At 39.0% G+C, this 13322-nt stretch overlaps 1 protein-coding gene across 6 annotated transcripts; it reads right to left on the bottom strand.

Moving 5' to 3' along the window:
• Positions 1–1182: 1182 nt before the first annotated feature.
• LOC108161583 (cyclin-dependent kinase-like 1) lies at positions 1183–13164 on the bottom strand. Of its 6 annotated transcripts, XM_017295871.2 has the most exons (5): positions 3964–4070; positions 3847–3884; positions 2395–2581; positions 1469–2341; positions 1183–1410 (listed from the first exon to the last, which is right to left on the bottom strand). In XM_017295871.2, exons 1-5 carry the CDS (start codon positions 3964–3966, stop codon positions 1273–1275), a joined length of 1239 nt encoding a protein of 412 aa, XP_017151360.2. In that variant the 5' UTR covers positions 3967–4070; the 3' UTR covers positions 1183–1272. The 6 variants fall into 6 exon arrangements, with proteins under 6 accessions (XP_017151360.2, XP_017151358.1, XP_033250034.1 ...); XM_017295869.2 differs by lacking the exons at positions 3847–3884; positions 3964–4070 and adding an exon at positions 12975–13164; XM_033394143.1 differs by lacking the exons at positions 3847–3884; positions 3964–4070 and adding an exon at positions 9798–9946.
• Between the last annotated feature and the right edge of the window lie 158 nt (positions 13165–13322).

Consider the following 13322-nt stretch of genomic DNA (forward strand, 5'->3'; position numbering starts at 1 on the left):
AGCATTAACATAAGCACTAACATTAACATTAACACTTCACTCTCCACCATGCCCACAATCGGCCTCTGCACACGAAATATTCGCTCACCGTTTACATTTGGGAAGAGAGTGGAAGACGGAATGCATGCAAATCAATGAAAGAGCAGTTAGAGAGAGTACGTGTATTAAGCCGCCCACGCATCTGTACCGCTCTCGCGCTTATTTACCACGCTCCATAATCAATAAAATGCACGCGCCAAGTCAGCTGCGCGTTTTCAGGCCGTTAAAAGCCGGGAAAATTCGGAAAATCAAATGGAACAAAGTGTCCCGAAGCTATGTAATGTCCCGGTGCGTGGAAAAATGATGAAAATCAATCGGTTATGAAGCAGATCGTGGAAAGAAATGTGAAAAGTGTGTGAATATGTGGTGCCTTAGAGCTACATATGTATGTACATATGTCTGTATGTTATTTACATATGTACATACATATATGGGTGAAAACAACAGGAAACAAAAAACAAGAAAAAAATAACAAAAGAATCGTTAACCCGTTCAAGACACGGAGGGCAAATAATTCTTTTAACTGATTGGTACGCAAAAAAATTAAATTGCAAAGAAAAAATTGAGCAAAAATCAGATAAAAAAATAAATTCAAAGGTAAGAGAAAGAATTAAGTGTTTTTGTGATTCTTTATTGTCTATACCTTTTTTTATTCTCAGTGTTAATCTGTTATTTCCCCTTCTTGCTCCTTTTTTTTTGTAAATGTGTTCCTTTTTACTACCGTTTTGCCGCCCCTCGGGACACCTTCAAGTCCGCTCCTGGGCCAGACGATGTGTGACATTTACCTTAAGAGTGGGAGGAGTGAGAGCCAACAAGTGGATGTGCTCCAGGGGGCTGTTTGGCTGGTAGACATCCCATAATATTCCTTTTACACCCACTCGCAAAATAGCTGCAAGGACTTTTAATTCAATGTGCGTGAATGTGCAAGGCTGAAAGGGATTTTTGGGGCCCAAAGCGTAGATGCCAAAGTGATTTAGATATCCACTTGCGACTAAGTTGCAACATTTTGTGAGAACGATAAGGAAATATCTGCGAAAGGAGTTGGAATTTCAATGACAAAGGATTTTCCAGCATTCATTTCTAGGATTTCTATCGAATGATACTCGAAGGTTCTCTAATTGATTGATCTCTGGGTTTCTTTTACACATTTTACACATTTATTACCAGACATAAAGCATAAAAATACCAAATAAAAGGAGAAATTATTAGACCCACTCCCTCCCCCCAGCCCGTTTATATGGTGGGCAGATGATGCTCTGTGCGATGGAGGAGATTTCCATTCTTGTTCAAGGGCTGCAGCTTCCCGTAATCCTGATGCGGATGATGATGATGTTGGGTGCCGGTCAACAGCGGCAATGAGGTGTTTGAAGTCTGTCAAGAGAAAGGATTGCGTATTGATTGTATCTCTCAGATGCCATCCATATCTCACCTTTGATTTATCACGAGCCGCTGCAATGGCCGCCGCCTGGCCCGCACCCGTTTGTAGCTGCTGTGCGGCTGTGGCAAGCATGAACTGCTGTGAGGCAAGTTGCTGTTGCCGCACCGTGGCCGCCTCCAGGCTATTGATGTGCTCCTGCTCTCGCTGCTTGGCTATGTAGTCGTCGAAGTAGGAATGTTTGATCAATTTTTCGCAGGACCAACGCTTCACCGGATCCTTGTCCAGGCATTTCTTAAGAAAGTCAATGGTCAGGGGATTCTGCAATGATTTGGGCGGCATTTTATCCTCCAGCGGCTCCAGCGTTGGCGGCACCGGCAGCGTTATCCCCTTGAAGTACTCGTTCTGCCCGAAGATCTGTATGTGTCGGGGCAGGAGATCCCCCAGGGTTTTCCGTATCAGATACAGCTGATCCACATCGCTGCGCCCCGGCCACAGAGCCTCCCCTCGCACCAGTTCCGCAAAGAGGCATCCAATGGCCCACACGTCCACGGGTGTGCCGTACTGTATGTCGCCCACGAGGAGCTCGGGCGCCCGATACCATCTGGTGGCCACATAGTCTGTGTAGTTCTCCCCAGGACTCAGCATTCTGGCAAAGCCAAAGTCGCACAGCTTCACCTGTCCCTGGGCCGTCAGCAGAATGTTCTCCGGCTTGATGTCCCTGTGAAGACAGCCCTGCTTGTGGCAATAGGCCACGCCCAGCAGGGTCTGGTAACAGATCTGTTTGGTTAGATGCTCGGGGCAGCCCTGCGGATGGCGCTCGAGCTCGTGGAGGACCGTCAGCTCGCAGAACTCAAAGACCAAATGCAGGCGACGCTTACGACGAAAGACTTCCAGGAGGGAAACCAGATTTGGATGCTTAAGGTTCTGCCAGAAAAGATATCTACAGACGTCTGTAAAGATCTGTGGGAATCGCCTACCTTCAATAGCCTTATCTCTCTCAGTGCAATTTTCCGGATTGCCGGATCGTCTTCGGACTCCACAAATCGCTTCACTGCCACTAGGGCGCCCGTCTCTCGATCCCGACACTTGTAGACAATACCATAGGATCCCTCGCCCAGCCGACTCAACTTCTCATAGCGATCCATCTTGCTGCTACCTTGTGGTCTACAAAAGAGACGGGGAGACAATAAAAATCAAAAGATTATTTTCGATTTCGGGGATTTCCATCGTTCTAACATTCAGATTTTGAGGCTTGAGTGGGTTTTACGTTTACCTTAGACTCAAACATTGACCACGTTTGATGTTTGCACGTCGCATTGCTTTGCATTGGGCACATAAAATGTCTAGAAATTTTGCTGTTTGATATTTCAGACACGAACACATGGAACACACAGAGATACGTACACGAGAGGGTATATGGAATGGATTTTTATGGAATACACGATGAATTTTTGTTGCTGTTGTATTTGTTGTTGTTGTGGCTATTTACAAGATTTTTTTTCCAGAATTATTGCATGATTTTTAGTTTTTGGATGAAATGAAAAAAAATAACAAATGAGAAAAAGTTTTAGAATGAGTTAATTTGTTTGTTGCACTTTAAGTGTAATTTTAAAGAATATTTTTGGTAGGAAAAGTGCTTGATTTTTGGCCCATGAAAAGTGGGAGTTTAATTTTTGTACTTTTTGGGGATTTATATATTTTTAGGGGTAGTTTTTTGTGGATTTATGTATTTTTAGAGATAGTTTCGGTATTTTTTGCGGATGTATTGCGGATATGTATTTATTTATTTTCAACGGAATGATCTTGAACGTAAATATTTTTTAATTTTAAAAGATTTTCAGCTTTAGCAAATTCTTTTAAACTTATTTCGAGCTCAAGAAAGTGGCTGTATTCGAACGAAACTTTCAATCAAAAATGTATTTAAATTCATTTTGTTTTAAGACTTAAATTTCTCAATTTTACTATAACTCTATTCCAATCATATACTATATTCTAAACTCCATTATCCCTGCAAAAAATCAATATCTTTACTATCCAAACTTCAGATAGATACATAGCCAATTAGCTCCTCTCCAACCCCTACCATTCCGCATTAACACGAAACCAAAATCGATTTTCAACAGAGAGTTTTCCTTTCAAAAACTCACTATTACATGGCTTTTTCGAGGAGCTTTTCCCGAGTGATAAGTTCTCCGGTGGTGTGGCAGTTCAATGCCAATCCGTAGAGCGGGAGGTAAGTGAACTTTGTTCGAGGCTTTTCCACACAGAGAGTTTTCCTAACGTGTGTGTAGGTCATAAACAGAGTACAGAACATAACATGCAATTAAATATTGAACCGTGCAGGTGAAGAACAAACAGTTACAACGAAACACCAAATAGGGGGGAGAGCAGAAGGAGAGCAACGAGAATGTGGCAAGCAGGTGACTTACCTAGGAACCCATCTGGCTAATATCTGACGAATTTGCCACTAAATTTACAAGTTTGCAAATGAATTGAATTAAATTTTGGTTAAATTTTGCGAAGCAAAAAAACTCTACGATACACACCATGCGCCCACAAATAAACTTCAAAGTATCCTTTCGGGCGCTTCAATCAATATGGGGGAATTTGTTTTCTATCTGCGATAGTTGGACGTTTGTTTTTTATGAGTGACAGCCAACGACTGTCTATCGGTTCCTGGTTGTGGGTCCTGGGTTCTGGCTCTTTCCTTTGCCGCTGGCCAATGTCATAGCAATGCGACCAAAGTTAATACAAGCACAAAAAACCACAACAAAAGCCAAAACCATGCGCACAAAAGTTCCACAAGAAGTTTTCACCCTTCAGCGAAGGACGGGAGGGGTGGCAGCCCCCACAACACCCTACTACACCCATCCCCCATTTGTTGGGTGTTTTTTTTTTTTGTTTGTTAACGACAAGCGGAAGGAATTTGAGGCGTAGTTCTTTGCCTTTCTTTTGCATGTCTTTTCCCCCCCCTTGTTATTTTACCTTCGGGAGGAACGAAGTTTTCTCTAAGGAAAAACTGGGTTTTCTCCGGCGGTTTTCTTGTAAAGGAAGAACTAGTGCAGCAGTGCACTAGGGTGTCTGTCTGTAGGGTGTGGTTTCATTCATTATTTATTAATGTATAAATGTTAAGGCAAATTATACCATAATTAAGGTTACCTTATTTCTTGGGTAATACTTTCTTGGGTTCTACTTTCGGAGTGATTCTACTTTTAGAGGGTGCTACGTGGAGTGGATCTACTCTCAGAGGAAGGGGATCTATGAGGAATGCTTCTACTGTACAAGGGGACTCTCCTACTGAATGCACAGTCACTTTGTTGGACTCTTATTACAGACAAATTAGGGATGATTTGTTGCACTTATTACTGGAAATTAAGGATGATTTGTTGCACTTATTACTGGAAATTAATGGCGATTATTGTGTAAAGTGCATTTGCTGATTGATGATTGCCGGAAAGCTCCATTTGATTATCTGATTCTGGAGTACTTCTGATAATTCTTCAATTGCTTCATTAATTATGCAAATTGTTGTTCACTTTTTGCTCACTTTTGATTGTTGTTGAGGAATTGTTGTAGTATTGTTTTTAAGGAGTGAAAGTGGGAACTAAATTAATGATTGCGGATCATAACGGGGTTTTATGCAGGGACTGCAACTGTTCAACGTTTTTAAATACAAATCGAAGTCTAACAATTATTTCCCAATTTGTATTATTAATTTGTATTAAAAAAATGCTAATCTTTAATATTTGTCCTTGAAGGACATGCGATGTGTCATATGAAACGCATTAAATCATAGATCAAGAATATTTTCATTTGTTTGGTAATACACCACTTGGTTCAAAAATAGATATTTAATTTATTTGTATCATTAAAAATAAAAATAAAATTAAATTCGTATTTTTAATTTTGTATTTAAATAATAAAAAGAAGTGTTATATCTGATTTTTATTACAAAAAATTTATATAGGTTTTATTTTTTCCTTTAAAATTGGGAAAGATAAGTTTTTTTCATATGTATATAGCTAAATATGATTAAAATATGAATTTTGGTGTATTCGATGTTGCCTTAACATATTTTTATTAACACATTAACTCTTATTTGCGGTTTCAAGGTTTTTTTTTTAGTGGAATTTCGTTGGAAATGGAGGGTACTTCCATTAAAAGATTGTTCGCTATAAAAATTCTATTGAATTCTTTCTTTATTCTCAAAAGAAAAGCTTCAAGTTAATATCTGATATATGTTACTTTTGGAATTTATCATTAACTAATTCTTTCTCGAAGAGTATAACTGGTTTCAATGCTTTTTTCATATAAATCGTTCATTATTTATTCCACAAAAAGGATTTTCATTGGAAGTTTATTCGAATCAAGAGGTTTTCTTAGCTTCTTCTAAAGTTCTAGCGAATACTAGCTACAAAGTCTCATCACGCATAGAAATTTAGTTTCCATGCCACAAGAAATAGCTTTAACCATTTAAAAAACATTTCGTGTAACATTTACGAGCTGAATTTCACTCTTTAAAATAACTCCCAATCACATTTCCCCTTGAAAAAGATTCCATTTCTTACCTCCTCAGAGAAAACAGTTTGGATATCTCAAACATTTTCATTGCTAACGAGAAATACGAGTATCCTTCAAGCACTTTTCTAAGGTATAGATACGGGTATTTAGTATGTCTTCCTTGGAGCCTTCGGTGAAGAAGACCTTCTCGAAGGAGGAAGCGAAGCGTAGACCTGCGCGAAAAGCGAGTTTCTCTGTTGCAACGACGACGACACACGATGTGGAAACGTCAAGAGCCGGCAAACAACTGAAGGCAGAAGCCAGTCGGTGTTTTTTGGCTAGAAACCGCTTCGAAATGGAGTTTGGAAAAGGGAAAAGGGCAAATGGAAGTGTGGCAGTGGCAGTGGGAGTGACACGGCCTGGGCGGCGCATGCAACGGATGGACATTGCATATGGACGATGGCGAATCTGATTTTATGTTGATTTCCACATTTCTTTTGTTTGTTTTATACATGTGTCGCGTGTTGCATTATAAATGCATTAAAAAATGCAATATGATATATGGAGGAATATCACGCATACGAAGTGGAGAACATGTCAGATACACAACAAGAAGGGCTATCCTTGAGGGATGAATCGTTTGATACCCTTGGATGTGTATCATAAGGGTCTGCAGTTTTTGCTTCCAGGGTATCAAAAGCAGTGGCTTTTGTCTTCATCTTTTGACCTTTCTGGATGGCCTGACGGAGTGACCTATCAAGAGACCCCTCCTTATCCAATCAAAAGCCACGCCATTCGAGTGGGCTTCTGCCATTTAATTTGCATAATTACAGTGAAGTCTCCTTCGACAACGCCCCCGTCCATTATACTCCACTCCCTCTCGACTTTTCTCCTCTTTTCTCTCGTTTATCGTTTTGCCTTTTGTTGAGGCTATTTATACATATATTTGACAGCTTTTGTTTCTCCGTGTAAATACTTTTACATTTCTCTCCAACGCCGCCGCCGGCGCTCTTTTTGCTTTTAATTATTGTACTGTTATTCTTCTCTCTCTCTCTCCCTCTCTCTTGATATTTGTTGTATTTTTGTTTATTGTTGTATTTATTGTTCTATTAAGCGAGATATTTGCATTTCGATTTTTTGGGGTCAACGGCTGTTCAACTTTCTGGCTTTTGGGTTGTAGGCGGAACGGAACTATTGTTGTTTGGTGGCGCCTCCTTTTTGTAGTACTATTGATTCCCCCCTGCAGTAATTGCTTGGGGCAGGTAACGGCACTTGGCAGAGTGCAAAATATATAAAAGTTTCTCAAGAGTTGGGCCGATGTCTGTGAAAATCAAATAAATTATGAAGCAATGGACTTTGATGTTTGTTTGAAGGATTTGAAATTAAAGCTCCCTATTTTATTTGGTTCTGGTTTGGATTTTGGAAGGATATTTGTGTGCTTAAATTAAAGTTTACATAGGAAATAATATCCGAACGAAACACTTTCGTTGATTGAGTATTTGTATTATTTTTTTCAGTATTAGAAATAGTCTGTTGTTAAAAGAATTAAAAACAAAATTTGTTTACATATGCAAGAGATGAGGAAATAATCTGAGCAGCGATGCTTGCCTTTGTGTTACACTGCCATGCTTTAAATAGATCAAATCAGTTTTATTTGTTTCATTTTATTGTACTCTTAATCGCTGGCTGCTGTAGTTGCTGCTGCCGGGAGTGCATTAAGCATTAGGGAGAACCATGATAAAATCATACGTTGCGCTCCCGCAACTTGCTCGCTTTGCGGGTCTGATTTCGCTCAGTACAACAGCAAACTTCGTTCTTCTCTCTCTTTCATAAATTATGCTGGTCAAGCGCTCTCTGTAGTGCTGGGCGTTAATTTCATAATGGAAAGAGCGAAGATAAAAAGTGTGAGAGAACACAACGCAGGCGAGAGAACACGATCACTATCTGCGCCAACTGCAAAAAAGGAACCGCAAGAAGAGAATAGAGCTCGCAGGTTGATTGAATGTTAAATTGAAATGAGTCGCAATTGCCGCAATGCCTGAAGAGAAGGCGCGCTGAAATGCCTTCCCTCCTTCGATCTGACTTTTGCGCTATAGAGGATGTGATGTCAAAACGGAAACCACGAAAATGTAGATAAGGAGACAAGAGAGCTTTGCAGCAACGATCGCTGCAATCGTGATCGTTCGTCCCGTGAGCAGAGCTTAGGGCGTCGCGACGCGTCGTAGGTTATTTCGAGCATCGTTACTCTCTTTATTACGCTCTCAGCAATAACAAAAAAGCGTTATACCTGGCAGAGACGACTCTCTGGCTAGCTCTCAGGCCACGCGCTCTGTTTTTTCCTTTTTTTTTTGCTTGTTTTGCAATTGGTTTTTGCTTACATAAATCGTATAAATTCCATTTCCTTTGTGTACTTCTATCAAAAGTAATTAAATTTGATTGTAAATCATTAAAACCAATTTTTTTCTACATCATTTTGAATGATACACATTCCTGAAAACCAAGTACCTTCTAACCGTATCAATTACCTGACCTCTTGGCCTGAAAACTGCCCTTTTGAATCGCAGAGAAAAAGCCCTGCTCTCGCATTTCATAAACTGGTCTAAAAACAGCTCGCAAGCATGGCTCCGAAATACAAGCAGTGCAATGAGAAACTTTTCCTTGCTGGGGCAAAAAATAGAAATAAATAAATGCCAGGCAATGAAAAGTTTTACGAGTACGAGAAAAATGGCAAAACGCTAGCATTTTCCAGGCACAAAAACAGATACGAGAGGGGAACGCGGAGGTGTTGAGGATGCAGGGGATGGCATGGGGCATGGGGCATGGGTATTGGTTAGCGGCGTTGTGCTGACGTGGCCTTGTGGCAAAACAAGCGTAAAATGCAATAAATAACAAGCTATTAATGCCAAATGCTTGCACACGCACTAAGCGACCCTTAGCGCTGAGGTAGCATGGGTGTGCGAAAAGCATTGCCTACTTAAAGAGAATACATGGCCCGAAAGGAGCCAGAGGGCCCGGGAGAGTCAGTGGCAGTGGCAGACAGCAGCGTGTGTATGTGGCAGGAGGCATATGCGTGTGCAAACAAAGGCCAAGGCCGCTGCAACACGACCACGACTTAAATGTCATTGGATAAAACTTTATCCTCTCTCTTTTTTTGTAAGATACCCTTTAAAAAAGGGGGACCTGATTTGCCGACATCGAGTAGATCATTTTCTGCTTCGGTCTCTTCCTTGACTTTTCGGATGAAACAATTCACAGCACCTTAATTTTCTTCCACCACTATTTTCATTCTACTATTTTCGAATGTAAATAACTCTTGCAGCGCTAATTTTAGTATTATTCTGGTATTTTTCTAGTATTTTACTGATGTTTTCTACCATTTAAAGATATTTCATGGTATTTTTTTAGCATTTTCTGTGCTTTTTTTAGTACTGTAGTATTTTTAGATATTTTTCAAGTATTTTCTCATCACTATATACTGGTATTTTTTAGTATTTAAAAGTATTTTTAAATCTTAAATTCAGTATTTTTTTATTATTTTTTCTGTTTGGTTTAGTATTTATCTGAAATTTTTTTTCTTTCTTTTTTCTTGTATCCTGTTTTCCAAAGTCTTGAACGGACGGTGGAACCTGCTAGAACATCTGTCACTAACTCTCTTTACCCTGAAATTACTTATCATTTATCCTATAGCTCTTCCAGAAATAAAACTTAAAGAAGGGTATTAAAACCCTTGACTTCCTTTCCATAGTCACTTTCTCTTATTTCTGTTTTTGCACAATTTTTCACTTTCATTTGGCAGCACTGTTCGCCGCCGCATAAAGTTTCGAGCAAGGCTAATTAGGGCCCATACAATTTGTAGCTTCGGTTTAATTTTCAGACCCACCTGTACTGCCGGGCCGCATTTAGATCCTCCTCATTGCACACTTGAAGCTTCTGTATGAGGCGGTATAGAAACGATTTTTGGAATGTCTGCTGGAAGTAATAATTCTGAAACATTTCACGTGGCGGCCAGAGGTACGCTCGGCTGCAGGGTTTCCGGTTGACTAAGGCTCTCCCCTTCGGCAGTCTGTTCTTTTATTTTATCGATACACGAATTAAATGATTTAAAATGCATCGGAACATACTGAATATTTGATGCCTGAATTGCCGTATTCCTGCCACCAGAGACAGGTGTAGCAAGCAGCACCAGTAGCTTTGATTCTGACGTGTCTGTCGTGCTGGCAGCTCGTCTTTCCTTTCCTTTCATTTCTTTTTCTTTATTTTTGGGTCAGCAAACATGCGGCAACGGTGGCGGAGCAAAAGGTGTCTGAGGCCCGACACATGCAAATGAATCCAGGTCCCGACCCCCCATTATGCGAGAAGACTGAGAGTTGGAAAGGAAGGAAGGAGGGGAAAACGAAACAGATTCTAGGAAAAAAAAAAATGGAATTCGCCACATGCAAATATGAGCCTTACAGCCGAAAGGAAAGGAAAAAGAGGAAAAGGTTCCATGGAAAGTCTTTCTCTGCGAATGAGCGCGACTGTCAAAATTTGGGCATGGAAAGCACCATACAGAAAGAAAAGTCTGGCCAGAGCAAGAGCTACTTATGGAAGGATTTCTTAAACAGAGTTGAGAAGAGAGAGAGCGAGAGCCAGGACTATAGCCAAAAGATGGTGCTATGAAAATAATCTCAAGTGAAAGACGTACAAAAATAACTTAGAATAACTTTTCTAACATAAAGGAATTTTTTGAAATGATAAGACTACTTTTTAATTTTTTTTAGTATTTTCTGGTATTTTTAGAGTTATTGGTTTTATATCATTATATAATACTTTTCGGTATTCTTTTTTTAATATCTGGTATTTTCCAGATGTTTTATGATATTGTGTAGTACTTCCGGAAATGTTCTAGATTTCCTGGTATCTTACAATATTTTCTAGTATTTTGTTACCATTTCTATAATTTTCTGGTACTTTTATAATATTTTTTGGCAGCTTTCTGGTACTTTTCTAGTATTTTTTTCTTTTTTACCCACACAATTTATGACGAATTAATTATTAATCTTCTCTGCATCAGAGTCGTTCTTTCCTATAAAATTCGATCGATTTATCTATTTATCATCTGCCCCTCTACCCACTAATCTATGTTCCAGTACAGTATCTTTTTAAATCTATTTGCCTTTCGTTCTGCTTGACAAATACTTTCTCCCATCCAAACCACATTTCCCTCCAACCCCGAAGCACATTACATGCCACGCCCCAAACCACAATCCATTTTCCCCCCTTGTAAGCAGGGCGACGGACTGCTTAAAATGATTTCAATCAAACACAAATATTGTCGAGCACAAATACGTGTACAACTTTCTAGATATTTTTCCATATTTTTCTCTTGCAGCTGCAGTGCAAAATGGCGTTGACATGTGCCCAAAGGGGTACTGCCACCCCACTCCAACTCTCAATCCCACTCCGTCTGTCTGTCGTGTCTGTCGAATGTCTGTCCGTCCGGAGAAGCATTAAAAACCGCTAAATCATCCGCTACTGCCACTACCGCTGCCAATAAGTATGCAATATTCCCATTTCGAGCTGCTTGTCGGGGTCCTGTATGGATCCTGTATACGGCTGCTGGAGGACGGGGAAACCCAAACAAAAAAGTCAAACAAAGCGACGAAGCGCATATCAATGCATTTTGATGTCTGTGTACTAGCTCATTCCTTTCTTTTTCTTGCATTTCTCTTTGCTTTTCTTCCATTTTCCCATTCCCTTTCCCTTTCCCTTTTTTCCCCAGCACATTTTCCTTTTGATTGAATTTCAATTTGATTGGAGTTTTTCGCCCGTTCTTTTCCTCTCCCCTTCCTATATTCCGATGATGGAGTTTTCTGTGTTTGTTGAATAGTTGTCGGGCTTTGGGGGCTTTTCCCTCCAAGTTATCTTTGTTTGAATGCAGCTCATTTTGCTGTCAATTGTGGGCGGCTCGAGGGGAAGGACTTTCATCTATTCAAAAATTAGCCTTAAGGTTAATTTAAACACTCATTTTGCACACAACTTCAACGGAACCCTTTCGCATGAATGCCAACACAAAACAAGGTCTCTTTTTTGCAATAAAACAATATCAGGGCCAAAAACTTATGAGCTATCAGTCCCGCCAATCTTCAAGTTCAAGTTCGGTGGAAAACAAATGCATATTCGAGGGTTTTCTCGAAGGACTTGAATATTTCCATCAAGGCAAGGCAATGCGAAACGTACAAAATCTACGAGTTGCTGTTACACGATGCGGGATCTCATTGACGTATGTATTTTCTTATGTATTGTGTCTTATGTGTGTCCTTTTCAGCAATGAACATTACCGACGTGATTTCCGAAAAATTGCGAAATTACTTATAGAATTTTTTTAGGTTTTTTTATAATTTACAAATTTTGAATTTTTAATATTTTAGTCTGTATTTTTTTATTTTAGTTATTTGAAATATTTTTAGTATTTAAATGATTTGTATTAACTTTAGTACTTTGCAGTACTTTTTAGTCATTTTTTTAGTATTTTCTTGGTATTTGGCAGTATTATAAGTATTTGCCGTATTTTATATTATTTTTAGTACTTTTTGTGTGTTTTTAACGTTTATTATTCTTAGTATTTTCAGTACTTTTTAGTTATTTTAGTATTTGGAAGTATTTGTAGTATTTTTGGTTGTTTTTTAGTAATTGCAGTATTTTTTTATTTTGGTAAAATGTATTATTTTTAGTATTTCCTGCAACATTTTTTGTATTTGCCTGATTTTTAGTTATTTTATTATTTTGAAGTATTTTCACATTTTCTATAAATTTTGATTTTTTCTAGTATTTTTAAAAAACTCTGTAGTTTTATTAGAATTTAAGTATGCCGCATTATTTTAGCATTTTTATTAGTATTTTTTATTATTTCAAAATAGTATTCAAAAACATTACGAATAAAATTGGAATCAAAATGCCAAAATATGCCGCCAAAATAAAAACACCGTCGGCAAAACACCGTATCGTGTAACAGCGACTCAAACGTTATTTTAATAATTTCTTTTTTTTTAAACCGAATTCTGACAACAAAACTTACCTTCTGGGCAGAAGTGGAAGATGATTACCAAACAGCCAGAGACGTTTCTCTCCAAACCATTTGTCCATAGACAAGCGATCCACTAATTTTTCTTTAAAATTTGTTCAAATTGTTAGGAGTTTTTGTTGGAATTTTGAGCCAATTTTCCAGCATTTCACACGAGTTTGAGGTAATTTTTCACACGCGTAATGCGAGACGCGAAAATTACGCGTCCGTTGGCCAAGAAATATTAACAAACTTTGTTTATATGCCGTTTATAGCCCCGTAATTGTAGCCCGTATAATTTTTTGTATATGCGCCGGCATTGAAAAAAGCCGACAACAGTCACGAGAAGAAGACAATGGTGGG

The sequence above is a fragment of the Drosophila miranda genome, chromosome 4 (genome assembly GCF_003369915.1).
Source record: "Drosophila miranda strain MSH22 chromosome 4, D.miranda_PacBio2.1, whole genome shotgun sequence".
Lineage (NCBI taxonomy): Eukaryota > Metazoa > Arthropoda > Insecta > Diptera > Drosophilidae > Drosophila > Drosophila miranda.